The sequence below is a fragment of the Heptranchias perlo genome, chromosome 16 (genome assembly GCF_035084215.1).
Source record: "Heptranchias perlo isolate sHepPer1 chromosome 16, sHepPer1.hap1, whole genome shotgun sequence".
In the NCBI taxonomy this organism is placed as follows: domain Eukaryota; kingdom Metazoa; phylum Chordata; class Chondrichthyes; order Hexanchiformes; family Hexanchidae; genus Heptranchias; species Heptranchias perlo.
This window is the reverse complement of record NC_090340.1, coordinates 24,191,924-24,219,453: the sequence shown is the minus strand read 5'-3', so window position 1 is coordinate 24,219,453 and position 27,530 is coordinate 24,191,924. Positions and strand designations below refer to the sequence as shown.

General features: G+C 40.1%; 1 protein-coding gene across 3 annotated transcripts in view; it reads left to right on the top strand.

Annotated features, from left to right (window-relative positions):
* edc4 (enhancer of mRNA decapping 4) overlaps positions 1-22,146 on the top strand; it is an 88,773-nt gene extending 66,627 nt beyond the window's left edge. For all 3 annotated transcript variants that reach the window (XM_067997824.1, XM_067997823.1, XM_067997822.1), the window contains exons 23-29: positions 2,624-2,779; positions 5,462-5,577; positions 7,552-7,717; positions 10,195-10,381; positions 12,986-13,205; positions 20,033-20,196; positions 20,869-22,146. In XM_067997824.1, the coding sequence (XP_067853925.1) occupies positions 2,624-2,779; positions 5,462-5,577; positions 7,552-7,717; positions 10,195-10,381; positions 12,986-13,205; positions 20,033-20,196; positions 20,869-21,058 (1,199 nt within the window). In that variant the 3' untranslated portion in view covers positions 21,059-22,146. The remainder of the gene's footprint in view (positions 1-2,623; positions 2,780-5,461; positions 5,578-7,551; positions 7,718-10,194; positions 10,382-12,985; positions 13,206-20,032; positions 20,197-20,868) is intronic.
* Positions 22,147-27,530: the final 5,384 nt, after the last annotated feature.

Here is a 27,530-nt window from a genome sequence, read left to right as displayed (position 1 = left end):
AACAAAATCGTCATTTAGAAAGGCATAGGTTAATCAAGGACAGTCAGCATGGATTTGTTAAGGGAAGGTCATGTCTGACTAACTTGATTGAATTTTTTGAGTAAGTAACAAGGAGGGTTGATGAGGGTAATGCATTTGATGTAGTGTACATGGATTTTAGCAAGGCTTTTGACAAGGTCCCACATAGCAAACTGGTCAAAAAAGTAAAAGTCCATGGGATCCAAAGGAAAGTGGCTAGTTGGATCCAAATTTGGCTCAGTGGCAGGAAGCAAAGGGTAATGGTTGATGGGTGTTCTTGCGACTGGAAGGCTGTTTCCAGTGGGGTCCTGCAAGGCTCAGTACTAGGTCCCTTGCTTTTTGTGGTATGTATTAATGATTTGGACTTGAATGTGGGGGGCTTGATCAAGAAGTTTGCAGGTGATGCAAAAATTGGCCATGTGGTTGATAGTGAGGAGGAAAGCTGTAGACTGCAGGAAGATATCAATGTTACTAGTCAGGTGGTCAGAAAAGTGGCAAATGGAATTCAATCTGGAGAAGTGTGAGGTGATTCATTTGGGGAGGGCAAACAAGGCAAGGGAATACACAATAAATGGGATGATACTGAGAGGTGTAGAGGAAGTGAGGGACCTTGGAGTGCATGTCCACTGATCCCTGATGGTAGCAGGACAGCTAGATAAGGTGGTTAAAAAGGCATACTGGATACTTTCCTTTATTAGCTGAGGCATAAATACAAGAGCAGGGAGGTTATGCTAGAACTATATAAAACATTGGTTGGGCCACAGCTTGAGTACTGCGCACAGTTCTGGTCACCACGTTACAGGAATTGCACTAGAGAGCGTACAGAGGAGATTTATGAAGATGTTGCCAGGGCTGTAGAATTTTAGCTATGAGAAAAGATTGGATAGGCTGGGGTTGTCTTCTTTGGAACAAAGGTGGTTGAGGGGAGATTTAATTGGTGTATATAAAATTATGACTGGGCTAGATAGAGTGGATAGGGAGGACCTATTTCCTTTATCAGAGGGGTCAGTGACCAGGGGGCATGGATTTAAAGTATGTGGTAGAAGGATTAGAGGGGAGCTGAGGAGAATTTTTATCACCCAGAGGGTGGTGGGGTCTGGAACTCGCTGCCTGAAAGGGTGGAAGAGGCAGAAACCCTCAGCTTATTTAAAAAGTACTTGGATGTGCACTTGAAGTGCCGGAACGTACAGGGCCATCAACCACGTGCTGGAAAGTGGGATTAAGCTGGATAGCTGTTTTTTGGCCGGCACGGATACGATGGGCCGAATTGTCTCCTCCTTTGCCATAACTTTCTATAACTCTAAAACCGAAGATTTTTGTTGGGTCCATTACTAATATTTCAGTAAGGTGATTTATTTGCGTTCAAGTCAGAGATGCTCATTTGCATTTCATGAGCAATTTGAGATGAAGGAAGAACATTTTCCAAATACTAAATGAGTCCAAAGCACCCTAGCAACGAATCATTTCACACCAGTCCAGGGCCCAATCTGAAACTGCACGACCTGGAAGTCGGCCTCCTGAATGTGAATACAATCTGTATTCTGTTTTTCTGGATTTGAGTGGATCTGAAAAAGTCCTCTGGCAGTCTAAAATGTCAGTCCCTATTGAAATAAATGGGTCTTCTGGAGCACATGTAAATAACACCACCAGAGTGGCTGAGGAGGGAGGTTGAAACTTGATTTTCCTGCTGTTAGAAACTTAGATATAATTCTGAACCGTAATCATCTTCATAACTTTATTTGGGGATATCGGGGTTCTTTGCACAAGGAGTTCTCCTCCTCCCATCTTCTTCCCCTCCCCCTCCCCCCTCCCCGGCAATGATCTCAGGCTTTTCTGGTTCTTTAAGTGTAACCACTTGCAATTTATACAGATTTGTGGCACTGGTGATTTACATTTTTGTAATATTTTAGTGTTAATATTTTCACACGCTTAAGCTTATTTGCTGATTTCATTATTGATGTGCATGATGTAAATTGTAATGGTTCAGAATGGTCCTGTGACAGTGATATTGCACTGCTGCTGAGGGAGTCTATTCATATAAGAAGCTTTCCTGTCAGACCAGTGGGGTCCATCTTGATCATAATGTGGATTGTTTTAATATCTGTTTTTCAAGCAGCACAACTGGGTGCAGCTTTTGATTTCTTCTCTAGGTGTAGCCTTATCCTGAACCCTATGAACACAAGTGTTTGATGTCTTTGATCTTCTGAGTTCATTATTTCTCATGTGTTTTGAAATCTTTGTGGTGTTTGTTTTTTCATTTTCCTTTTCTCAAACGCCTTACCTTCATCAGCCTTCCTCCTCTTCTCAATTTGTAGCTTTTAAAACCCGATGTGTCACCTAGATAATGTTTTTTGCTTTACCTTTCTTGCTTTCTGCTCTTTTGAATTTTGATGGGGTCCTGTACTATGGGCTTTGACCCTTTACCTGCAGCAAATTTGTTTCCCCATTACTGCTCTTCCTTTTTTTTAAAAAAGCTCGTTGAATGTCAGTTACCTGTCTGGCTGCCTAGCTGGTGTGACAATTCAAAGATGCTACCTCATTGGTTTTCCTCACTAACGATAAGCTATGTAATTTGAAATGTTTTGCCTTAACTTAACCTTTTTAGAGAGGCGAACAGATAAGATCTTGGCAGAAGGACATGAAAGAAGTGGGCAGTTTCAGGAACAGCTGTCTCATCAGCTCTCTCAGACTTTGGCGAATTCAATCAGTAATCGTATAGAGAAGACCGTTCGGGATGAGATGAAGAAAACTTTACCACAGTGTGAGTACGGACTGAAAACAGCTTGGCTAAATGCTGAAACATGATCCACAAAATTCACCAAAAAATAATTCTGTCACAATTTCAACTTGTGTTCCAATTCTGCAATTTAAGTTCAGAAAAATTCAAGGTGTATATCTACTTCTAGTTGGATATTCATAAACTAAACATTGCAGCAGAGGCGACTAAACTGGCAAATATGTGAAGTTTATTGCCGCTTAAAGCCTCCATTTAAATTACCTTGTAAGATGGGTCCTTTATTGACCCCTGATGGTTGGTACTAGGAGTAAATCTCCTTGCTTGAAATAGTACCAATTGGATGATATTGTGCACCATGCCACCATTTCTCCAGCTGGGAGGGAAATTATTGCAAAGCATTGACATTTCATCTGATGTCTATTTTGAGCAAGACTATTTCAAGCAAGATGAGCATAGTGGTGCTCGCTGTAGATGTGACCTACATGTGGAGTAGTTTATACAATCATTTTTTTCATTGCTGGTGTAGAAATCCCTATGTGTCTGGATGTCTTTGCAGTCTTGTCACGTAATACAAGTCTGATCTGTGGGACTCCAGGTTCCTGAGTTGATCTTATCTGGAGGTAATAAAGCAAGTCCACATTTTGATTCACTATTGGCAATTAGTTTAATTTGGCTGTTTGACAATGCCAGCAAATAAGCTGCTCGGCTTGTGTGCTTTCAGTTGAGTTCTAAACTTACTGTAAGGAATCTGGTTGAAGGGTTTAAAAGTCTTCAGCCATTTCATTTCCTTTGATTTTTTCCGTTCACATTGTGCTGCACTCAGAGGGTATAATGTTAACTTTAATGGATCTCTCCCTGGAACCTAGCGTATCACTCCTTGGGTGGCTTTCCAGCAGATGTGTGGGTGGGAACGTGGGTATGGAAAAATAGATTGGTATCTTACCAATCCATTATTTAAAATTTGGAATATATTTTGAAGTAATAAAGGCAAGGCTTGAAAAAATATATGGGCATTCTTAGTTTGCAGGTTTAACATTTAAGTCACACGGAGACACAACATGCAAGTTGGGAAGGAGAAGGAGATCTTGTGTGATAGCTTTCTTTTTGATTTTTATGTTAGTGTTACTTGCACTGGACAGTATTTTTCCATAGATATGTCACTAGTTTTCAGAAGTATGCTGACACTTCTGACCAAATGTTCATCAGATGTTGAAACAAATTCAGTAAGAACGTTTGTGATTACAGGCCAATTTATACTGTTATAGCAGCAACACCAGTTTTTGAAATCTTGGATGGGATTGATAGTGATGAAAGCTTTTTGACCTATTTCATGGACAAGTTTTTAACATTTATCCTTTACGGAATAATTTACAGAATTGAATGGCAACATTGTTTGATGTTTTCTGAAACTACCTTTGCTCTGCACGATCAGATGAGCAAGCTATTTCAGCAATTAATTTCTTCTGGGCTGTTTAATCCTCTAGTTTAAGCAGGGGCTAATCGTGCTCAGTCAGCAATTTGTGAAATATATTTTAGTGGGAGTCTGTTTCTGCCAGAAGTTGTTGTTAGCGCACACTGATACAGAATACTTGAAAATATGGGGGAAGTATAATTGTGTGAAGATATGCAATTGGGCAACAACTTGAAGCCTATTATTTTTTTACTGATGCTTTGTAAACCCAGCGTTTGGTCATTTTGGACCTAAATGCAAGTTCTTTTTTATTTAAAATCCATGTGACTTATTTGAGGTTTTTTGGTCCCTTGTCCAATGGGGCACCCTGTTGGTTGCAGATAAATACATTTGTGAACAGCAGACATTTAAGCACATTATGTACTTCTAACCAAAACCGAATCTGAAACTGTATGTTATCGTGACAAAATGCCAGTGATCCCAAATCACTTATCAGCCTAGTGAATGGGAAGACTTCCTGGCAGAGTGAAATTAGCCACTAATTGTGAAACGTTTTGACTGTCCATTGTTCATCCAGTAACGGTGGTGCATTTCTCAATTTGCTAGAAAATTACACATCCAGTTACAATGCACTTGTGATTCGGTGTATATTGCAGGAGCAGTTTTCCAATATACAAATGCTCCTTGTTTTATGACTTTTGCCATTTAATGTTGCAGGGTGGATTTGGAGCACCACTGGCAACAATGAAGCAAAGATACGTTCATAATTTTATGTCCCTGGCTGCAACCCAATGCTGGGTGAGGTTAGGGCGAAAGAGGTCTGTATGGGTCGGCAATATTTAAAAAAAATGCATGAGAGCTCAGCCAGAACAAATGATGGCCCCAGTGCTACCAATACCACTTGTTTGCCTCTTGTGGTACTTTGCCTGTGGAGGCTTTTTGGAAACCCACTTGTTGATGTGGGTCTTTTTGCCTCTGAAGGCACATGTGCTACTTTGGTTATGTTACAGAGCTCCCTCTTGGTTTTGCAATTTTTATTTGTGCAGCACGGTACCCATTTCAAGGCAGGTTAACAACCTTAAGCTTTGAAGAATTACACACCCTTGGTTTACAAGCCAGTTCAAGTTTAACTGCGGGTTTACTCTAATGGGAACATTGAACTGTGGACCATAACACTTGTGTTCTGATTTATCATGAAATGGTGTTGGTGGAAATCCACGTTTCTGTATTGAAGGGGATTCATGAACGCATGTTGAAGAATCATTAATAAGATTCTTCCATCTTTATTCAAATAGGTATTTCAAAAAGTTTGGAGCCAGTATCTGGTCAGCTGAATAACCACATTGCAACCAAGCTTGCAGCCATTGAAGGGACATTAAAAGAGAACATAACAAAAATGGTAAAATCGAAGGTAAAGTTTTTAAAAATTGAAACTTCAAAATATTCTCGATTTATAACAACCCTATATATAATATGGCATGGATTAAAACAATTAAATTGATATGTTGAGTGTTTCTTGTGTTCAAATAATCGATTTCTGCACGTTTATATATTTTACGTCGCCATCATGTTTCCTATGTTGGCCCCACATTACATTTGCTTTCCTCATTTATTCTCGGGGGTTTCAGTTCCTACTACCAATTGCCTCCTCCCATATGGGCTATCTAGGACATTGACTTTTCCAAGGCTGTTGTCAATGCCACCCTGAATTAGGGATTTGTTCTTATAATACTGGCACCAATTGTATTGTTTTTCCTCCTGGAAATCACTTGCTGTGCAGTGATTCATCTTCACTACAGCAAGTCCTCCAACTGGAGCAGCTGGTCTGCCTCAGTGTCCAAAGCTCTTCAATGAAAACAGGTAAGTTCAAAGCTCAGTTAGGCATAGGATTTGAATGATCACTCTTCAGGTGCTACAGTCCTGTGTTCTACTACAAGAGCTGCTAGATTTCCCCTGCTTCTCCAAGCTTAGTTCATACTAAGTTTGTATCGTACATAACATTTGAGTTCATATTTATCATGAATATTTCTGGTTTTATGTTGCCCAGCTGTACTAGTTGCAGCGCCATTTTAGATGAGGATGGCACAATAAATTGATGTCCTTTTTGAAGTTGGTCTTTAAAACTGAATAGAATTACAAAATTCAAATCACATTAATCTATGGAGCTTGACGATTTTATTATGAATTGAGATGGTTCTATGAGACTTGGTAAGATGCTATATAAGTGCAAGCCTTTCTTTAAAGTGACTTCCCCCATTTATTATCTGAACGTTTGGATTTTTTATTTCAGCATTGAAGCCGCAAAACTATAAATTAATTTTCCTGTTGACAGTAATGTTTGTCACCAATGCAAAAACTTGGTACAAGTAGTGAGCTAAGAGTCTAATGGCTGTTCAGTTTCAATCAATCTTTATGGAGTTCATGTTGCATCTATTCTTATTTCTTTTCTATTAAGTTCCTGATATTTTGCACCATTCCTTGTGTGAGGAGTGGCTCTCAGGCTGCTGCTGGTGTTTCTAACTTCTTTGGAGGTGCCAAGGGTGGCTGGCCAAAGTTGATGTCCCCTCTTGGGAGGGGGGAAAGAGAAAGGAGGAGGAATTGCCTATACTGCAAACTTTGCATAGAATGTACTAACACCCACATCTCTATGTCCTGAAACAGCCTGTTGGAGCCCCATCACGCTGCCTTGGAAAGCTAGTAGAATTGAATACTTGAGAACATTTTGCTTATTTAAAATTTTATGTGGTTGCTTGTTGTTGGACATGATGTAGAATGGAGAGTTAATAATTAAACTGAACTATTAACCATAATTGGTCGATGGAACACAAGGAGAAATGGAGCTGTAGGAGGCCTGTGGGCGAGGGACAAAATCAGTTCTGTTCTGCTCCAGATGTTTGCTTATCAAAGAGAGTGCTGGCAAGAACGGACGTCGACCGTGAGGGATTAATTTAAAACTATAATACTTACTAATTAGCCATAGTATAGCAAGGATATAGAATGCTTTGGAATAAACACTGTGTTCTTGATAAGGCAGTGGAGACAACTGATCATAAGGTGGGGTAAAAGGAGTTTATATGAAGGCCTGTCTATCTATGAAATATAACGTATGTTGCTTTTCTAGTAAACAACCAGTGTATAAAAGAGGGTGAGGTTGCAAGGCTAAGTCAGGTAGCAGGAGTGAGAGGAATCCGAATGGCTTCTCTCATAATGTATAGATTGATCTGTGCTGCATGAATAAAGTCTCTTCAATACACTCAACTGTCTCGTGCTTGAAGCGTGTTGCCAGAACCACGGTGGGAAGGAGGTTGACTAACACTTTTTTGCTATTTGAGTGTGTCAAACCTGTTTGATTAACACACTTTTCTTTTTGGCATTGTGGTTGCAGAACACTGCAGAGAGTATTGGAAGAGCTGCAGCAGATGCTTTACAAGGACCGATACAATGTACTTACAGAGAGTCATTCCAGAGTATAGTTGTACCTGTATTTGAAAAAGCATGCCAGTCAATGTTCCAACAAATAAATGACAGCTTCAAGCAGGGAACACAAGAATGTAGGTATTATTTTGATTCTTTACATTCAGTGATCCATAGTTTTTCCTGTATGCTTTTAAAAGCTTAATATTTTAAGCGGTTGTAGTGATAGTTTTTTTTTGTATTCAGTGGATAAATATACTGGGTGGTGTGGTTTTTGAGCCATACAGACCAGGAAGATCCCAGGTTCAAACTGGTCTGAGCTGAATTAGCTGATCTTTGCCAAGGAGAAGGGTGGGGAAGCCTGCAATTGGCCCAACATCTCTGAGCTAGGGACAGGAGGGGAAAAAGACCATTCCTGATCCTGACTGCTCTCCAATGAGCCTTGCTAGAAACTGTGTGTATAAACATCAGATAAGGAAAAGTTGAGCTTGGTTGTGATGCGCCCCCGCCACAGTCCAGTACCCTGGTGCCAATCACTGACTAAAGTTATCTGTGAAGAATGACACTTGGGCTGTCTATCAGGGCTGTTTTGGGGGGAGGAAAATGGAAAAGATTGAAAGAAAAATACTAAATTTTGTATCACTTGTATCACTTTTGGATGAAATACAAAAATTGTACATTTCAGCCCGCTCACTGTTCAAGGGTAGCTGCATTTTCTTAAAAGCCCAGTGATATTTAACATAAGAACATGAGAAATAGAAGCAGGAGTAGGCCATAAGGCCCCTCGAGCCTGCTTCGCCATTCAGTAAGATCATGGCTGATCTTCTACCGCCCTATCCCTTGATTCCCTTAGAGTCCAAAAATCTATCAATCTAATTCTTGAATATACTCATCGACTGAGCATCCACTGCCCTCTGTGGTAGAGAATTCCAAAGATTCACAACCCTCTGAGTGAAGAAATTTTTCCTCATCTCTGTCCTAAATGGCCAACCTGTTATCTTGAGACTATGACCCCTAGTTCAGCACCTCCCAGGGGAAACAGCCTCTCAGCATCTACCCTGTCAAGCCCTCTTAAGCATTTTATACATTTCAATGAGATCACCTCTCATTCTTCTAAACTCCAGAGAATATAAGACACATTCTACTCAACCTCTCCTCATAGGACAATCCTCTCATGCCAGGAATCAATTTAGTGAATCTTCGTTGCACTCCCTCTAAGGCAAGTATATCCTTCCTTAGGTAAGGAGACCAAAACTCTACACAGTACTTCAGGTGTGGTCTCGTCAAAGCCCTATATAATAGCAGCGAGGCCTCCTTACTCTCATAATCCAACCCCCTTACAATAAAGGCTAACATACCATTTGCCTTTCTAATTGCTTGCTATACCTGCATGTTAACTTTCTGTGATTTGTGTACAAGGACACCCAAATCCCTCTGAATACCAACATTTCTTAGTCTCACCTTTTAAAAAATATTCTGCTTTTCTATTCTTCCTACCAAAGTGGATAATTTCATATTTCCCCACATTGTGCTCCATCTGCCATCTTCTCGTCCATTCACTTAACCTGTCTATATCCCTATGCAGCCTCTTTGTATCGTCAGCAAACTTGAATACATTACACCTCATCTAAGTCATTGATATATATTGTAAACAGCTAAGGCCCAAGCACTGATCCTTGCGGCATCCCACTAGTTATAACCTGCCAACCCGAAAATGACCCGTTTATTCCAACTCTGTTTTCTGTGTTAACCAATCGTCAATCCATGCCAATATATTACCCCCAATCCCATGAGCCCTAATCTTGTGTACCAACCTTTTGTGTGTCACCTTATCAAATGCCTTTTGAAAATCCAAATATACTACATCCACTGGTTCCCCCTTATCTACCCTGCTAGTTACACTTTCAGGAAAAACTCTAATAGATTTGTCAAACACTATTTCCCTTTCATAAAACCATGTTGACTCTGCCTAATCATATGATTTTCCTAAGTGCCCTGTTACCATGTCCTTAATAATAGATTCTAGCATTTTCCCTACTACTGATGTCAGGCTAACTGGCCTATAGTTCCCTGTGTGTTCTCTTCCCTCTCTTGCATAGCGGGGTTACATTTGCTACCTTCCAATCCACAGGGACCATTCGAGAATCTCGGGAATTCTGGAAGATTACAACCAATGCATCCTCTATCTCTGCAGCCACCTCTTTTAAAACCCTGTGATGTACAAAGCTCATGTTTTGTGATTTCTCCATTTTTGACATCTTGTGCTTGGAATGCATCGTTTTGGGTTCTAGTACGTATGCTACTAAAGGACTGGCAAAAGTAGTTTTGTCCTGGCACTTGTATCTTACTGAGTAAATGTCAATTGTGCAATTCAATTGGGAACATTACAATGAAAATTGTACATAACAGCACTGAAAGCTACAATTTGTGTTACATATTCGCACATTTTTACATTTCAGTAGAATTAGTATGCATTAACTCCCATGTTCTGTTATCTTTTATGACTATTATTGAAATATGTATGTTTCAGATTATTCGTTAACTGTTACATTGACTTCCATCTTATTTTAAATTATATATAAACCTTTTGAGGCTTTGCATTTCATTCATGCAGATATCCAGCAACTAGAAATCCACCTTCAGTCCAAGAAGACCCAAGAGCAAGAAATCAGAGATCCTATGATTAGTCAGCTGCAGCAAATGATTGACCGCTTCCAGAATGCCACAGATCACCTTGCTGCCACCATCACAAACAGCATGCGTTCAGAGGTGCAGCATCAGCTTCATATCATTGTCGGCAAGTGAGTGGCGAAACACCAACTGTTGTAGCACTTGTTTCTTAGTGTTTTGCTGTAATGCTAGCGGCATGAACTTCGGTACCTGGTGTATAGTGTCCTTTCACCTCAAGGTTTGAATTAGGCCAAGAAAGATGAGATGTTGGTGATCTCTGGTTGTAAAAGCTTTGTGAAATCAGGTTGGGTAGTGTCAAGCAAGTTGCTAGGGGGTATGGCCTAGTGCAGGAAATAAGTTTCTACTCCTGCAGTAGGGAATGCTTTTGAGGTTGGGGCTAAGGCATTTAGGAGCGGAGCAGAGCAGAGGGAGCTTTACACTGCAATTGCAAAACCCGACCAGAGAGTGCTTGATGCAGACAATTGGGGATAGATTTTCAACTTGCCTTTTGGGCATAAAATTAGTAGTGTTGCAGATCATCCGCTGCTATAGAAACCACCTGGTTTTTATGTCCATTAATTTCAATGGAAATGATAATTGGGCGGCTTCTATAACGGCCGGTTGATTCGCAACGGCAGTTTTATGTCCAGGCGGTAAATTGCAAATCTACAGCTAGATGTCTGAAATGGGGAAGGTTTCCATTTCCCAGTACTAATTCTTACAGCCTGATAACTGGAATAATTCACAAAAAAAAACCTTAAAATACATTATTGCAAAAGGGTACAAAGAATTGGGGTTTTAGCTCTATTTGCTCATGCTTGTCTTGGTGTGCAGCACTAATGTCCTGCTATGCCATTCTGCAGTATCAAAGCAGGTGGGTTCACACTTGTCTCTTTTCTGTGTGCAAATCCCTCTAGGGCTGAAAATTAGACACTAGGGCATAGTATGACATACAGAAGGGAGAAATAAAGTGCATTTAGAAAGTGAAAGGGGAGAAATATTGATCTAACAGAAATAGTGCTAGCTTTTTTCCTGCTTTGTGAGAACATGTGGCGTTTTGTTCTACAACCTCCAAAATGCATTTTCATCCAGATCCTGGTGGGTACACATGTACTGCCTACAATTAGTTACTAATTGGTGGATTCACCCAAGAGAGGTCAGAAGATGGTTGGTGTGGAAGTAGGAGGTGCTCTTCTGATATTGAGACCGATTTGGAGCTTTTCTCTGACTCTTAAATAACTGAATTGGAAAGACATGATTTTATATTGGAACAAAAACAGAAAATGCTGGAAATACACAAACCCTCAGAGTTGCAATGTTCAGCTTTCTTTTTTCTCTTTACAGATGCTGATAGATCTGTGCATTTTAAATATTTTCTGTTTGTTTCAGATTTCCAGTCTTTGCATTTCTTTATTTTTATTTGCAATATTTATAGTGGAAACTATTTGTCAAGTCATTAGTTAGAAAATCGAGTGAAAGCAGCTGTCACCATTGGTAGTACTGATTTTATAGTGCCTGTATATTTTCATTCGCGTGATATTCACAACTTTACCACTAACTAATTTTCTTTATTGAAGACACCAATTCTCATGGTAGACACATTTTTCCTGAAAGCATTAATTCACATTAGTAATGTACAGTGTGGGAATTGTGATCTCACCACATGCTCATTATATTGGGTCTAGTTACATGTATATTGATCTATCATCCTGGTTTAAAAATATGAAATGGGTTTTGGAAAATAATGAATGGTAGTTCAGTTTTTATTATGTAAAAAATGTAAGTATGGAACAAAATCCGATCACACCAGGTACAGTTCACACTATTGTGGACTTCAACTGATTTATTTAATCTCCAGAGGGAGGTGAGTTGCCACAGATAAACTTTGGCATAAGATAAGTCTTATGAATTTTCTTCCTGATCATTGTAAATTGAAAAAATATTAGTCTACATTCAACCCTGACAAGTTGCACGTCACATACTTTTCAAGAGTGCAAGGAGAATGGAAGAAAGTGTTCTTGAGAGATTTTGTAAATCATGACAATTTATTTTGCAACACAAAGTGAAAGTGTTCTACATTTTTTTTATAGCACATTGGATCTAGGTAATTTCAGGTATGATGGTGCAAAATCTATACAGATCCTCGCATGGTAAAAGAAGTGCGAAACTCTCAACAGTCTGTAATAACCGAACAAAATGCCCATCCAGCCTACATGTTCTGAACCTGAATAGCGCCTGCTACACTTCCTTGGATCACAATTAATTCCCAGTCTACTAATTTGGATGTACAGAGGTGGCAAACCTGCTTTTGCTGTGCCTGTTATGCAGCCGATTTCTTTGAGTTAACTGCTGCATGGGATAAGACTGAAGTGGAACCACCGAAGGAATTAACACAGTATATGTATAGTGAGATGATTTAAAAGCAGGATATTTGTAATTACGTACCAAGTTTTTTTTTATGTTGTTCCAGTGCATCATTTTAAGACCAATTAAAAAGCATCAGATATAAAACTGAGGACTTGATATGGGATACCTTAACTGCAGATTAAAAGTTGATTTCCTGATTGGCTGCAAGTGAAATACATGGTGTAGCATGCTAAGTGCAAAATAAAGTACAGGATTGGGACAGTGCTCTTATCAAATGAGCATATGCATAGCACTTTGTGATTGAAAAACTGATCAGTATAGGGTTAAATGGAAAATTGTTAGTCAAATTAATGAGTGATGTCCAACAGTTTGCAGGAATCCATTCTGACTCAAGTGCAGAGAATTGTGAAAGGAGAAGTTGGCTTAGCAATGAAGGAGCAACAGGCTGCTGTTACTTCCAGTATTATGCAAGCCATGCGATCAGCTGCGGGGACCCCAATTCCATCAACTCACGTGGATTTCCAATCGCAGCAAGCCCACGTCTTGCAGCTGTTGCAACAAGGACAACTTAACCAAGCCTTTCAACAGGTATGTATAGGAAGTTATGTAATGGCCAATAACTTGAGATTTCAAGGGAAGAGATTAAAATACTGAATAGCTGTTTATCCAGTGGTTCATTTTGTGAAGTACTTTACACTCCTTGAACATAGATGCTAAGATGTAAATTTATCACTTGTTTAACCACCACACACACACATCTCTGGCATCCCTTTAGATTTTCATGCCATATGGTACCTTGGTCGGGTACGCTCCCTTATTCCATACGATCTCATTTTGAGTCACGTTTTTGCAATCAGCAGCAGTCTTTGCTGTGTGCGCAATGTTTTTTCAATCAATTTAGTCGGTGTAATTACACGTCCGAGTAATTTTTGTAAGGTTTATTGTTGCAGAAGTTCTAGAAATTTTTTGCAAAATTTCACTTGGTTTTTGGTAGTCAAACTTCACAATTCTGATTGAGATGAATTTTCTTTTTGATATTGCTGGGCTGAGGCGCCTATGTTGATACGATTTTTATTTTTGGAATCAGCTTTGGTTCCAATGGAAGCTGCACAATTTTAGGATTTGCATCGATTGTCACTTATCCTTCTCAGTGACCAATGTTGATTGTTTATGTGCCTGTCTCTTTGAAGTTTTGCAATATCCAGAAGTGTGAAGCCTGCATTAAGCTCATTAAAGGACCGAGTCATAACTAATTTACTGGAAGTCTGTCCTCCAGAACTGAATAGTCCATGCAGTCTTCCATTTCCTTTGAGGTTTCAGGACAAAAAGATTGAATACAAAATAAGTTTCACCTATTTGCTACCTAGATTAACTTGCAGGCTTTCACAGAGCATTACCATCTGATCTGATAGTTTAAAACAACAAACCTATTGACATTTCTACATCAAAATTAAGTCCAGAGTTAACCCAACTCTGTCACACCTGCATTCACATTTGTGTGGATGAGTGTAGTTGATTTTCCAGATACAAAACATTCTCTTCTGCCTTTTTAAGTGGCTATAAGACAAGAAATCTTAAGAACATAAGAAATAGGAGCAGGAGTAGGCCATCAGGCCCCTCAAGCCTGCTCCATCATTCAATAAGATCATGGCTGATCTTTGACTTCAACTCCACTTTGCAGCCCGTTCCCCGTATCCTTTGATTCCCTTAGAGTCCAAATATCCATCGATCGCAACCTTGAATATACTCGTCGACTGAGCATCCACAGCCCTCTGGGGTAGAGAATTCCAAAGATTCACAACCCTCCGAGTGAAGAAATTTCTTATCAGTCCTAAATGGCTGACCCCTTAGCATGAGATTATGTTCCATTGTTGTCGACTGTCCAGCCAGGGGAAATAGCCTCTCAGCATCTACCCTGTCAAGCCATCTCAGAATCTTAAATGTTTCACTCCAGAGAGTGTAGGCCCATTCTACTCAATCTCTCCTCAAAGGACAACCCCCTCATCCCAGGAATGAGTTTAGTGATCCTTCATTGCATCGCCTCTAAGGCAAGTATATCCTTCCTGAGGTAAGGGGACCACAGCTGTGCACAGTACTCCAGGTGTGGTCTCACTAAAGCCCTGTACAATTGCAGCAAGACTTCCTATGTCTTGTACTCTAACCCCTTGCAATAAAGGCCAACATACCATTTGCCTCCCTAATTGCTTGCTGTACCTGCATGTTGACTTTCTGTGTTGCATGTACAAGGACACCCAAATCCCTCTGAACTTCAAAATTTAATAGTTTCTCACTATTTAAAAAATATTCTGTTTTTCTGTTCTTCCTGCCAATGTGAATAAAAGGGATTGTATCGAGTGAATTCCTGTATTTTGAGCTGAATTCAAAGACTGACCTACACCTTTGTAAAATGTAAGGTCATTTACTAATTCATCAGAACTTGTGTAGTTTGTTGTCTTACTCCTTGCTACAATGGTCCAGTCATGTTGCTACTCCAATACTTAATTTTAAATCTGAGTGTATGAACAGCAATTCACCCTGCAGTTCTTCACATTGAGATTCACAATCATGTCTATTTGGACACAAAACTGGAGGAAGACTATCGCCATCAGTTTGGTATTGTACATCTATTGGGAGAGGAAGCAGGCCCCATTTCTTGCCATTGTTCTCAACATCTCTGTCTCAATAAGTAATTAGCAAGGCACATAATCATAACCTAGTTCACCTAAAAGAAGCAAGTTTGTATGCTTGTATTACAGTTGTAGCTTAGACTGATAATGCTCATTTCCTCAACCACGATGAGACTGAGCGGCTGACTTGTTTTCCTTGCCTGAACCAGGCGATGTAAATATGCGTGACCTGTGCTAGCTGCTAATCAAAGAGATTTATTGAGAACAAAATGGTTTAAGTATGCAGGAGGCAGGTGTGCTTTTGACTGTGTTGGATCTTGCACTTGAGTTCCTTTTGCTGCTGTATGTTACACTGATACTACAAAGGCCTATGTTTCCATTACCTAAAGCCAGTATTTCCTCTTAGAAACATTACAGAATTGTGATGTTTTGGGTTTTTTCTCCTACCAAATATTTTGTTGCCAAGCAGCTAATTTGGGGTTGGGTGATGTTGCAAATTCACATGGTTAGAAATTACCCAAAAGTAATAGACAATATGAAAAACTCTACCTCAATTTGCTTTCCTGCAGGACTGTTGCAAAGAATTTTATTACTGTACAGCCGCCGACTGGTGGCAGGTTCATTAAGGCTGAATTACTGTGCCTTTACATTGAGTACAAATTACGAAAAGAATTGTTTAGCAGTAACTGGCTATCCTACTAAATTAGTAAACAGGATATTATTTTCTATGAATTGAGCATCCTCTTGGGAGCTAAATTTAAACACTAAGCCTTTTTGAAGCAGTTTAATGTTACCACCAACATGATGTTTTTACTGATCATCGAAACATTAAAGTTACATGTAGTTAAGATTATGTAGGGTGGAAAATTAGCACATCATTAAAAACAAACCTGCCTTTCTTGAGTAATTAACTGGAAGCTGTTTTATTAAATTACTAGAGCAACATTTGGTTGCCGACGTGTGCCAGAGTGCAGCATTGTGAACAGCCAGATTGATTTGAGGGACAAAGGCATTCTGTATTCCGTTGATTTACCTATCCTCCATTTTCCTGAAAAACGCTTATTGCCGTCTATATCCTTTTTTTTTGTGTAGTCACTTCTGATTTGGTCTGAAGCCACTACTCCAGTAACTGTTTTCGTCTATCACAATTGTCACATGAGTGTGTGATCAATTTCACTCAAAGTACAGTATTCAAAGTGTGCTCCACTTTATGCTAGTAGGATTGGCAATGTTGTTAGGGCAGGAGCAGTGACAAATGTCAAATATATATAGTGTTCCAGCTCAGGGAAAAGGTTACTTGTTTTATGGGCTCTGAATGGATGTTTTCAGAATACAGTCCATGAAAGTCGCAAACAAGGAACACAATTTAATACAATCCCTGGAGAACTGAATTTTCCTTGCAGCTTTGAAATGAGAAATAGTTTTTATTGATGTATTCCTGTTCTAGAAAATATTTACTGAAAATATCTTGTATCTTGTTGGATTTTGTAAAGTAGGTTTGAGAGAAGGGGCACAGGTTCTTAGAATACTAATGTTTTTTTCCAAATGAAATTCCAGTTGTTGTCTTCAAATGATTTGCAGTGATATTGATGTTGTTCTGGTATAATATGCATTGGAGCTTATAGGACATTTAATCCATTCCATAAATCAGTTTCCTTTGCAGCTCTTGATATTTAGATGTGCTTTTGAACATCTACAAAAAACACAGTACCTTTTTTTAATGGTTGCTCAAATTTCCTCCCTTTTCTTGCTGGCTGCCACCCAGTGCCATGGTAAATGGCCATGTGTGAGTCTCTCGATATCCCCACCATCACAGAAGCTAGTCTTCAGCCAATTCGATTCACTCCACATGATATCAAGAAACGGCTGAGTGCACTGGAAAGAACAAAGGCTATGAGCCCCGAAAACATCCCGGCTGTAGTGCTGAAGACTTGTGCTCCAGAACTAGCAGCACATCAAGCCAAACTGTTCCAGTACAGCTATAACACTGGCATCTACCCGACAATGTGGAAAATTGCCCAGGTATGTCCTGTCCACAAAAAGCAGGACAAATCCGATCCGGCCAATTACCACCCCATCAGTCTACACTCAATCAGCAGCAAAATGATGGAAGGTGTCGTCGACAATGCTATCAAGTGGCACTTACTCACCAATAACCTACTCATCAATGCTCAGTTGGGTTCCGCCAGGACCACTCAGCTCCAGACCTCATCACAGCGTTGGTCCAAACATGGATAAAAGAGCTGAATTCCAGTGGTGAGGTGTAAGTAACTGCCCTTGACATCAAGGCAGCATTTGTCAGAGTGTGGCACCAAGGCGCTCGAGTAAAATTGAAGTCACTGGGAATCGGGGAAAACTCTCCAGTAGCTGGAGTCATACCTAGCGCAAAGGAAGATGGTAGTGGTTGTTGGAGGCCAATCATCTCAGCCCCAGGACATTGCTGCAGGCGAACATAAACATAGGAACATAAGAAATAGGAGCAGGAGTAGGCCAATTGGCCCTTCGAGCCTGCTCCTCCATTCAATAAGATCATGGCTGATCTGATCCTAACCTCATCTAAATTCATGTCCAATTTCCTGCCCGCTCCCCGTAACCCCTAATTCCCTTTACTTCTAGGAAACTGTCTATTTCTGTTTTAAATTTATTCAATTATGTAGCTTCCACAGCTTCCTGGGGCAGCAAATTCCACAGACCTACTACCCTCTGAGTGAAGAAGTTTCTCCTCATCTCAGTCTTGAAAGAGCAGCCCCTTATTCTAAGATTATGCCCCCTAGTTCTAGTTTCACCCATCCCTGGGAACATCCACCCGATCAAGCCCCTTCACAATCTTATATGTTTCAATAAGATCGCCTCTCATTCTTCTGAACTCCAATGAGTAGAGTCCCAATCTACTCAACCTCTCCTCATATGTCCGCCCCCTCATCCCCGGGATTAACCGAGTGAACCTTACTTGCTCTTGAGGCAGTACAAAGATGTCTTTTCTTAAGTATGGACACCAAAACTGTATGCAGTATTCCAGGTGCGGTCTCACCAATACCTTATATAACTGCAGCAATACCTCCCTGTTTTTATATTCTATCCCCCCAGCAATAAAAGCCAACATTCCGTTGGCCTTCTTGATCACCTGCTGCACCTGCATACTAACTTTTTGATTTTCTTGCACTAGGACCCCCAGATCCCTTTGTACTGCAGTACTTTCCAGTTTCTTGCCATTAAGATAATAACTTGCTCTCTGATTTTTTCCTGCCAAAGTGCATAACCTCACATTTTCCAATATTGTATTGCATCTGCCAAATCTCTGCCCCACTCACCCAGCCTGTCTATATCCACTTGTAGGTTTTTTATGTCCTCCTCACTCTCCACTTTCCCTCCCATCTTTGTATCATCTGCAAACTTTGATATGTTACACTCGGTCCCCTCCTCCAAATCGTTAATATAGATTGTGAAGAGTTGGGGACCCAGCACCGACCCCTGCGGAACACTACTGGTTGCCAGTCCAAGAATGAACCATTTATCCCAACTCTCTGCTTCCTGTTAGATAACCAATCCTCCACCCATGCCAGAATATTACCCCCAAGTTCCTCAGGGCATTGTCCTTGGCCCAACCATCTTCGGCTGCTTCATCAATGACCGTCCCTCCATCATAAGGTCAGAAATGGGGATATTCGCTGATGATTGCACAGTGTTCAGTTCCATTTGCAACCCCTCAAATAATGAAGCAGTCCAAGCCCGCATGCAGCAAGACCTGGACAACATCCAGGCTTGGGCTGATAAGTGACAAGTAACTTTCGTGCCAGGCAATGACCATCTCCAACAAGAGAGAGTCTAACCACCTCCCCTTGACATTCAATGGCGTTACCATCGCTGAATCTCCCACCATCAACATCCTGGGGGGTCACCATTGACCAGAAACTTAACTGGACCAGTGACAAGAAATACAGTGGCTACAAGAGCAGGTCAGAGGCTGGGTATTCTGCAGCGAGTGACTCACCACCTGACTCCCCAAAGCCTTTCCACCATCTACAAGGCACAAGTCAGGAGTGTGATGGAATACCCTCCACTTGCCTGGATGAGTGCAGCTCCAACAACACTCAAGAAACTCGACACCATCCAGGGCAAAGCAGCCTGCTTGATTGGCACCCCATCCACCACCGGTGCACCGTGGCTGCAATGTGTGCCATCTACAGGATGCACTGCAGCAATTTGCCAAGGCCTCTTCGACAACACCTCCCAAACCCGTGACCTCTGCCACCTAGAAGGACAAGGGCAACAACAGCACCTGCACGTTCCCCTCCAAGTCACACACCATCCAGACTTGGAAATATATCGCCGTTCCTTCATCGTTGCTGGGTCAAAATCCTGGAACTCCCTACCTAACAGCACTGTGGGGGAACCTTCACCACACGGACTGCAGCGGTTCAAGAAGGCAGCTCACCACCACCTTCTCAAGGGCAATTAGGGATGGGCAGTAAATGCTGGCCTTGCCAGCAACGCCCATATCCCATGAACGAATAAAAAAAAGTGTGACTTGGCAGGCTTTTTGACTGTAGGGATTCATAGCTTAACATGATTTTAAAAACTCATTATCATGAAATGTAATTTAAAAGTTTTACAGAATCACAGATCATTTACTTTGCAAAAATGACTGAGTAAAAGTGTTGCTTTTTCTTGTGGTGCTCTGATTATTGAATGGCTGCCATAAGCCAACAGTAACAAAGTATTTGCTAATGCAATTTTGCAGTAAATTGAACTATTAGCTAGCTTCATTAATTCTTTTCTGTCAATCAGGCTTTGACTGCAGCAGACCTCAACCTGGTACTTTACGTCTGTGAAACTCTGGATTCTCAGCAGGTCTTTGGTCAGCATCCTTGTCCTCTAACCCAGCCAGTTTTGCTTTCACTTATTCAACAGCTCTCCACCGATCTCAACTCGCGCACAGAACTAAAGCTAAGGTAAGGAGCAACAAAAACACAATTGGTAGAAATGAAAAGAAAAACCATACTTGCTGGTAATCTGAAATTCACAGCCTGTCCTTCAGCACCTGGAAAAGAAAGATGGATTAACATTTCAAGTGGGACCCTTCATCAGAGCTATATAAGCTTCAATGAAAGGTACCACCTATAGTGGTAACCCACCTCAGGTCTTGAACACACAATCAGTACTGGCACTCAAGTATAGTGCTGCATTGTCAAAGGTGTGCTATCTTTTGGATAAGACCTTAAACTAAGATACCGTCTGTCTGTTCAGATGGACATAAAAATTTCTGGAGCCCTATTTGAAGAAAAGCAATGAGTCCTACCCAACATTCTTCCCTCAATCAACACTGCCAAAAACAGGTTATCTGGTTATCCATTCATTCACTGTTTGTGGGACCTTGCAAATTACCTGCTATGTTTTCCTACGTATAAGTGACTGCACTTCAAAACTAAATTAATTAGCTGTGAAGCACCTTTTGGACGTTGAGGATGTGAAAGGCAATATATAAATACAAGTTCGTTCTTTCTTTCTATATTTTTTAACTGATGGTTTTTCCAGCATTTTCTGTTTGTTATAAAAATATTGTAAGAAGATATAATTGTGTTATGTGTTAACTACACAGTAACCAAGCTCTACCTTCATTTCAGTTACCTGGAGGATGCAGTCATGAATCTAGATCACACAGACCCTGTTGCTAGGGATCACATGGGCTCTGTATTAAATCAAGTCAGACAAAAACTGTACCAGTTCAACCAGGCAGAACCTCACAGTAATGTGAGCAAAAGAGCTCGGAGACTTATGATGATGCTTCAAGGACTGGTGACCCCGCTGAGTTAAACCGTACTCCATGGCTGATGGTACTTCCGAGATCTGTAAAGATAGTTATAATTATACAATTCACATAGCTGTATGTTACTAATTAATCTTACATTTTAAAAAAAAAACACCCTGGGGATTATGTGTCTCCCTCATCTGTGGTAAGAAAATCTATGTTTGGAGCCACGGGTTAGACCAATAACCTGATGTATAAGCTGCTTCACATTCGTTCTTTTCAACTTTGCTCTAATCTGGTTAGCCCATTTTGTATGAGTATCTACTTGTATGTTGCTCAGGTTAAAAGTAACCTATGTATATAAAATTTATTTCCCTCCAATGGCTCCATTTGTGAAGCAGCTGAGGCTAAATAACCAACACAGAATGCAACAAATTGAAATCTGCATAATCTGCATGCTAGCATAAATGCATCAAACACAAATAATCTCAAGTGAAGAACTGGCTTCTGTTCTCCCTGTCCCTCTTGAATACCTTAAAGCACTAAACAGCATCTCATTTTGAAATTCTGACGTCAAAGCTGTAGAGCTGAATACAACTGTCGGAAGTTGAATGAGCATCCAAAAATATATTTTCAGAATATTTCAAATTAGTGTTGGACTGTTACTTCTTGAAATATCACCAGAGCATAGTTTGTTTCCATCATGTTAGTTTAAAAAAAGAGAAAAAAAATCAAAACAGGCAAGTTTATGATTCTCATAAGTTTGTGTTTATTGCATAATGTTCTTCAGCATTTACGATTTTGTTGTAATTTTACATTTGCTTCCTTTTTATCTTGAATATGGAAACTCCCTGTTTTGGATAATGTTTCAAAAATGTTCAATAAAAAGACTTTTTGGAAATTATCTGGATTGGTTTATCCTTAAATCATTAGCACTGATTTACACTTATTTTTAACATTGCAGAATGTTTCCAGATTTGTTTTACCGATCCAATTGTCAGGGTAAACTACTGTCTTGTATATGACACTTTTGTAACTTTTTTTTGTTGTGTTTTTATGATAGTTCAAAAAATGTTATAACTTTGGGAAAACTGTTCTGTAGTCACAATTTTAGAACTGTAATGTTTAAAATAAATGCAATATTTCAAACAAATATGTTGGAAATTGTTTGTACAAGGGTGTTATTATGAAAACTTGGCATAATGGTTATTTAAGCTGTCAGTTCAAAGTTATTGCTTAGATTGACTTGGCCTTTTGCATGGAGTTGTATTGCCTGCAAACCCTTCATAGTGTTCTGAATAGTCCACTGTTCATTTTCAGTTCCCAGGAATATAAATAACCTAACTAATACAATCCACAATTTCTAACCAGAACTTTTTAAATCAACACAATGGATATACCCTGTGAAATCACAACTGCCAAACAAAAAATGAAATTTGTCTGCCTTCAGTTATTGCAAGTGGAGTTCCATGAAGGTATCTTGCTAAATCATTAATATTCTCTGGCAGTAAAATTTTCACAGCTCTCTACAGTTAACCTGCTGCAAGGTTCACTGGTTTGATTATTGCCAATAAATCTACTGTTAATGTGCTGGTGTTAATTCCCCCCACTCCCTCAAAAACTTGTGTTTTACAGTTAAACTATGGAATTATTGTAAATTGCCTAGAGGGAGCAGGTCTAAAAAGAAGCTGTGTGTCCACCCTACCCTTTATTCAGGATATAGACATTTTCTTTCTGTCCCGATTTGATATGCCAGTACACTATCTTGGTGAATTTTCCCCCACAAATTTCAGGAGATAAAAAAACCCATTACATCAAAGTAATAAAGGATTTATTTTTGAATTGTTTTCTTTTAAGACTGAAGTGCAAACAAGTGGTATTCAATAATATAAACATAAACCGGCATCCAGCCCAACATCAGCATCTCACAGGGTGGTACAAATAGTACAATAGGCTCCAAATGTACTCCAGCATCCCTTTTACAAAAAATCCCAAAAGTGATAGTTTTCTTTAATTTTGGAGAAATCTAGACGAGGGGCTTTGGCTCAGTGCAAGACACTGCCGAAGTTGAAAAGAGTAGGAAAGATGTGGTGAAATAGCAGAAGCTTGGGATTTAAAAGCCTGCAGATTGTAGAAGGAAGGAAAAGATATGGTGCGAGTCATTGCCAAACAACAATATATTGTAATTGAGTTCTCCCTAGGAAGATAATACAGAAATGATCAAAAAGAGGCCAAGAGCTGTCCAGAGAGAATTGCTACAGTATTTCATTTCCCTCATTTACATATGTTGCTGGTGTGATCAAAAGAAATGATGGGATGGATGCCATTTGGGACCAAATGCCAGATGGTGTTCTGTAGCAGATTGGCCAGTACAAAGAATACTGAAGTACAGCTGCTTGCTCCAAACACGCATCACTACTATATTAGTTTTTATGTCTGGCTGGTGATCCTGTGTGAACTCAATGCCCGTAGAGTTGGGGAGCATCTGAATTTCTGCTCTTGTGTATGTAATGGAATATATTAAAAGGACTGCTACAATTAACAATAGAAATTGAGTTTGTACTTTTAAGTGCTTTAGGGCCCATGTTATTTTTGAGCAAATTTGTTGCAGATAAGATGGGAGTAGAATAGGTAATTTAATGCTGCTGTGACTGACATCGGACATCGGCATGCTGTTAAGTTACCTACCCGTTTAGTTTTTTATAGTTTGGCCATATTTTCTCAATGGGACCTCTTTAAATTACTAATTAGTGCATGTGCTTCAAAGTCCTATTGAGTCAGCTAATGAATCATAGCAATATTTCAGTCTATTTTGTAAACCAAAGAGCTTGTAAAAATCAACCAGAAGGGATACCCCAGCTTTAATTCTACACTATAGTGTGTTTGAAACTAGTTTGGCTAAGAAACATTTAGCAACAAAAAAGTACAGCAATATGTAGCGTCTCTTCGTAGATATGTGAAAATGGTACGAAACGCCTTTCCACTCAAATCCAGTCAGTGTTCCTAGGATATTTACAATGGCAGCCTCATACTGATGTACAGTAGCATTATGAATGAGGTAAGAGACTGTTTTAAACATGCTGCCAGAAGTTCCGCAATACCTGCACTAAGGTGATAGCCCTGTAATAGATAAAGTGAAACAGACTTGTATAGAGAACCAGTGGCAGAAGTAAAAGTGTTGATCATATAGTGAAAGATTGGCTAGTGAATCAATAACAAGAAGGCATACATTTAGAATTTGTACTGGATGCACAAATAGATGTTTAGAATTTGTTTTCCATGGAGAGGGTTGTTAGAATATGAAATGCATTACCAGAAGTGAAAGTCAATCATTACATTTGAGGGGATTACTTAGAAAAGATCTTAATGGGTACAGGAAATAAGATTAGAGTAGATACCTCCAGTGTGAAGCCAACACAAGCACAATGAGCTGAATGGCCTCCTGTGCTAACATTTCTATGATACACGGATGATTGTGGATGGCTTTTGGTGAATTACAAAGCAATAAAGTCCAATTGAAGGGTTTGGGTGACATGGTAAACTAATGGAGGAAAATTTGAGTGGTTTAATGTTCATCTTAAGGAGTTAGTTGGATTACTATCCAGTATTATTCATAATTAGTGGATATATGATGTATAATTGTTTGTAGCAATTTATTTGAGATGGCTGCCTTCATTAGGTACTAGTCTATGATGCTGTGCTTCCCATGATAAATCAAGTGAATTTTGATACTTCAAACAAATGAGTTGTTACAAGTATTACCTGAATTATTCCTTAATGAAGGTTGCACAATACTTGCTCAGTTATTTTTGTTGCTTAGCAATTGGAAGAAAAATATTTTCAAAGGGTAATAACAAAAGCCCAACCACTGTGCACAGAAAATTCCTTCTGCTGTGGAATTAAGTCAATACTGAACATTCAGCAGGTTGGTTAACACCTGTAAAGAAAAAAGACAGGTTAAGGCTTCCCGGGTAGACGTGACATCCGAGTTGAGTTCTAGACCCGAAGCATTTAACCTGCGTTTTGTTTTCTTTTCCTATACTGACACACCTGCTGTGTAATTGCAGCACCCATTTTTGTTCTTAATCTTCTAGTGCAGCTTTTGTTTGCTGAGCTCCTCCTTTGGCGATTCAGGTCCCATCTCTCCCCCACCCCCCTCCGCCCAAGGAACAGTGATTTTGCATAGATCAAGGGGAATTTATTTTCTCGGCTAACGACATTATTTGGAGACAGAAAGCTACATACATAGTGAGTAGGATGAGGATCTCTGTCCCCAGATAGCCGAGATGGACAGAGGGATACTGAATACAGTAAGGTGAGAAAAAAAGTACAACAGGGCAGGAGCTTACCCCTGTCCCCATATTTACTAGTATTCATATTCTCAGTTACAGCGATCTGCAAGACTTACTCTTTTTAGGGACTGGGGAGTTGATTGTAAAAAGTTTTGCAAACGAATGCTTTTGCTTTACTGCCGAAGATCGCGCATTATGGGAGCAAGCCACAAGGAAACACGGTCTTAAAAAAAAATATATATACTTTTGCTCCAGAGTTTTACTGCAACAAAATTAGGTGTGTCCACCCTGACTCACTACATCGACTCACGCAAAATGAATGCTCACCCCCCGGACAAAATAATGCATCGTCCAAAGAATCACAGCCAACAACGGGCAGAATCACTGGGATTTAAAATATATATATATATATATATAGGTTTAAACTTTTGTGAAATGTTGATTATACATTGATTAAAATGAAGTGTATAAATTCAATCAGCTTTGAACCACCTTTAAATGGCTTTTGCGAGTTCATTCTTGATCAAACGTCTCAAATGAGTGCTTGAATTTCACCTCAGTTTGGGGGTCAATAGGAGCAGTGTTGCTCTGACCGACTGAATGGGAGGTCGTTGAGCAGGACTGTACCGGCTCGGCCCTTTCTCTCAGCAGTCCCCTTACCGCCCCGGTCTCCCTCTCTCTACCTTCATGGATCATCTCCTTGGCGGTAAAACACGAGTGATCGGCCCCCGAGACACAGCTGGAGTTCTTAGACCAGCCCCCGACCTCCAAGTTTAGATCTGGGAATTTATTGGTGACAATAGGTACAAAGCAAAAAAAACCACAATCGAATAATTATCGAAATTCAAGAATTGTAACGGGTCTGTCGCCAGCATTGCCCTCGGGGGTCAGACGGTGCTGTCTGTTACTGGAAACTGACTATCCCACAATAGCTGCACCTCAGCCGGCTTCAGAACCGGTCTATGGTCCGTCCTCTCCGTCCTCCAACTCTCAGGAATCATGTCAGCTCCGCCAAAGCATTTCCAGAAAATTGCAAATTCAGACCTGAGCTAAACCATGACCCAGTCGAGCCGCATTAAATCCTTTAACAGGGTGGATTTCACAATGTTTTAGCCTGAATCATTCGGAAATGAATTTTTTAAATCCGCCAACAGAACGATATTACGTGAAAGGTCTCTTCCCGAGAGAATTAAGACCGAGTCCTGCTGTTGGGAGGCGTGGTCCTGAGCTGATCCCTCCTTCCAATCCGAGCTCTTCGCAGCTCTCTGTATTTTTTTAACGTGGCATTTGGCTTCCAGCAAGTTAGCCAGAAAAAGATAAATCGGCTCCTGCTCCTACAATGAGTTACCGCCTAGGATCTGTGTATTTTTTGCTGTCAGTAATTCTTCAGTTGGGTAAGTCAAGGAGACCGCCCGCAGTTCACTTGGAAGGTGTAATTGTGTGAAATAAGTTACCAAATCCTGACTGGAACTTTTAAGGACACCGGTAGGAAAAAAAATAAGAATTGAAATCAGCAGAATTTTTCTTGAATGTTGTTAAACAAAGGGGAGAAAGGTAAGACTAGTGAGAATGTGGTTTGCTACATGCAGTAGGTCTGGCCAAAGTTGTCAATGACCAAATTTGCTGGTAGTTTTGCCGATGTTAGTTACTATGTGAGAAACTAACAGGGAGTCGGCAGGTATTTCCTTAGATTGTATCAGGGACCCACGCGTGCTTGTATATTCAGGATGGATTCATGTTAAGGTTTGTTCTGCGGCGGAAGCGACCTCTATTTATACAAATTCATCAATAGCTTGGCAAAGCTCTTTGAAGCGTTTGTGAAGGTTAAACCCTTGTGGGATCAAACCCCCACGGAACGGAAGACTAACTTCATTATAAAATACCGGGAGTTCTGAAACGTGTCCGTCACAAAAAAAAATAACATTTATTGACTTTCCCGATAGGACCGCAGGGTGTGAAACAAAAACTTTTTACTTGTTACTCTTAACGTACAGGGTTTGCCAAAATTTGAAACTTTAACGCGCAGCTTCGCGTTAGCCGTCCGTTTTCAACTAAAAGTTAAGGGACTTTATTGAAACGAAGAGCAAGGTTCGTTCCTTCTCTATGGAATTCTATGATTCTAGGGGCACTTTGGACAGAGCAGTAAATCTGCAAGGAAATGAGCTAAAGTGGCCAGATCTGAGGTTGATTCATTTATTGTGTGGATCCCGCATTTGTAAATAAAATGTAACAGCCTTGCCAAACA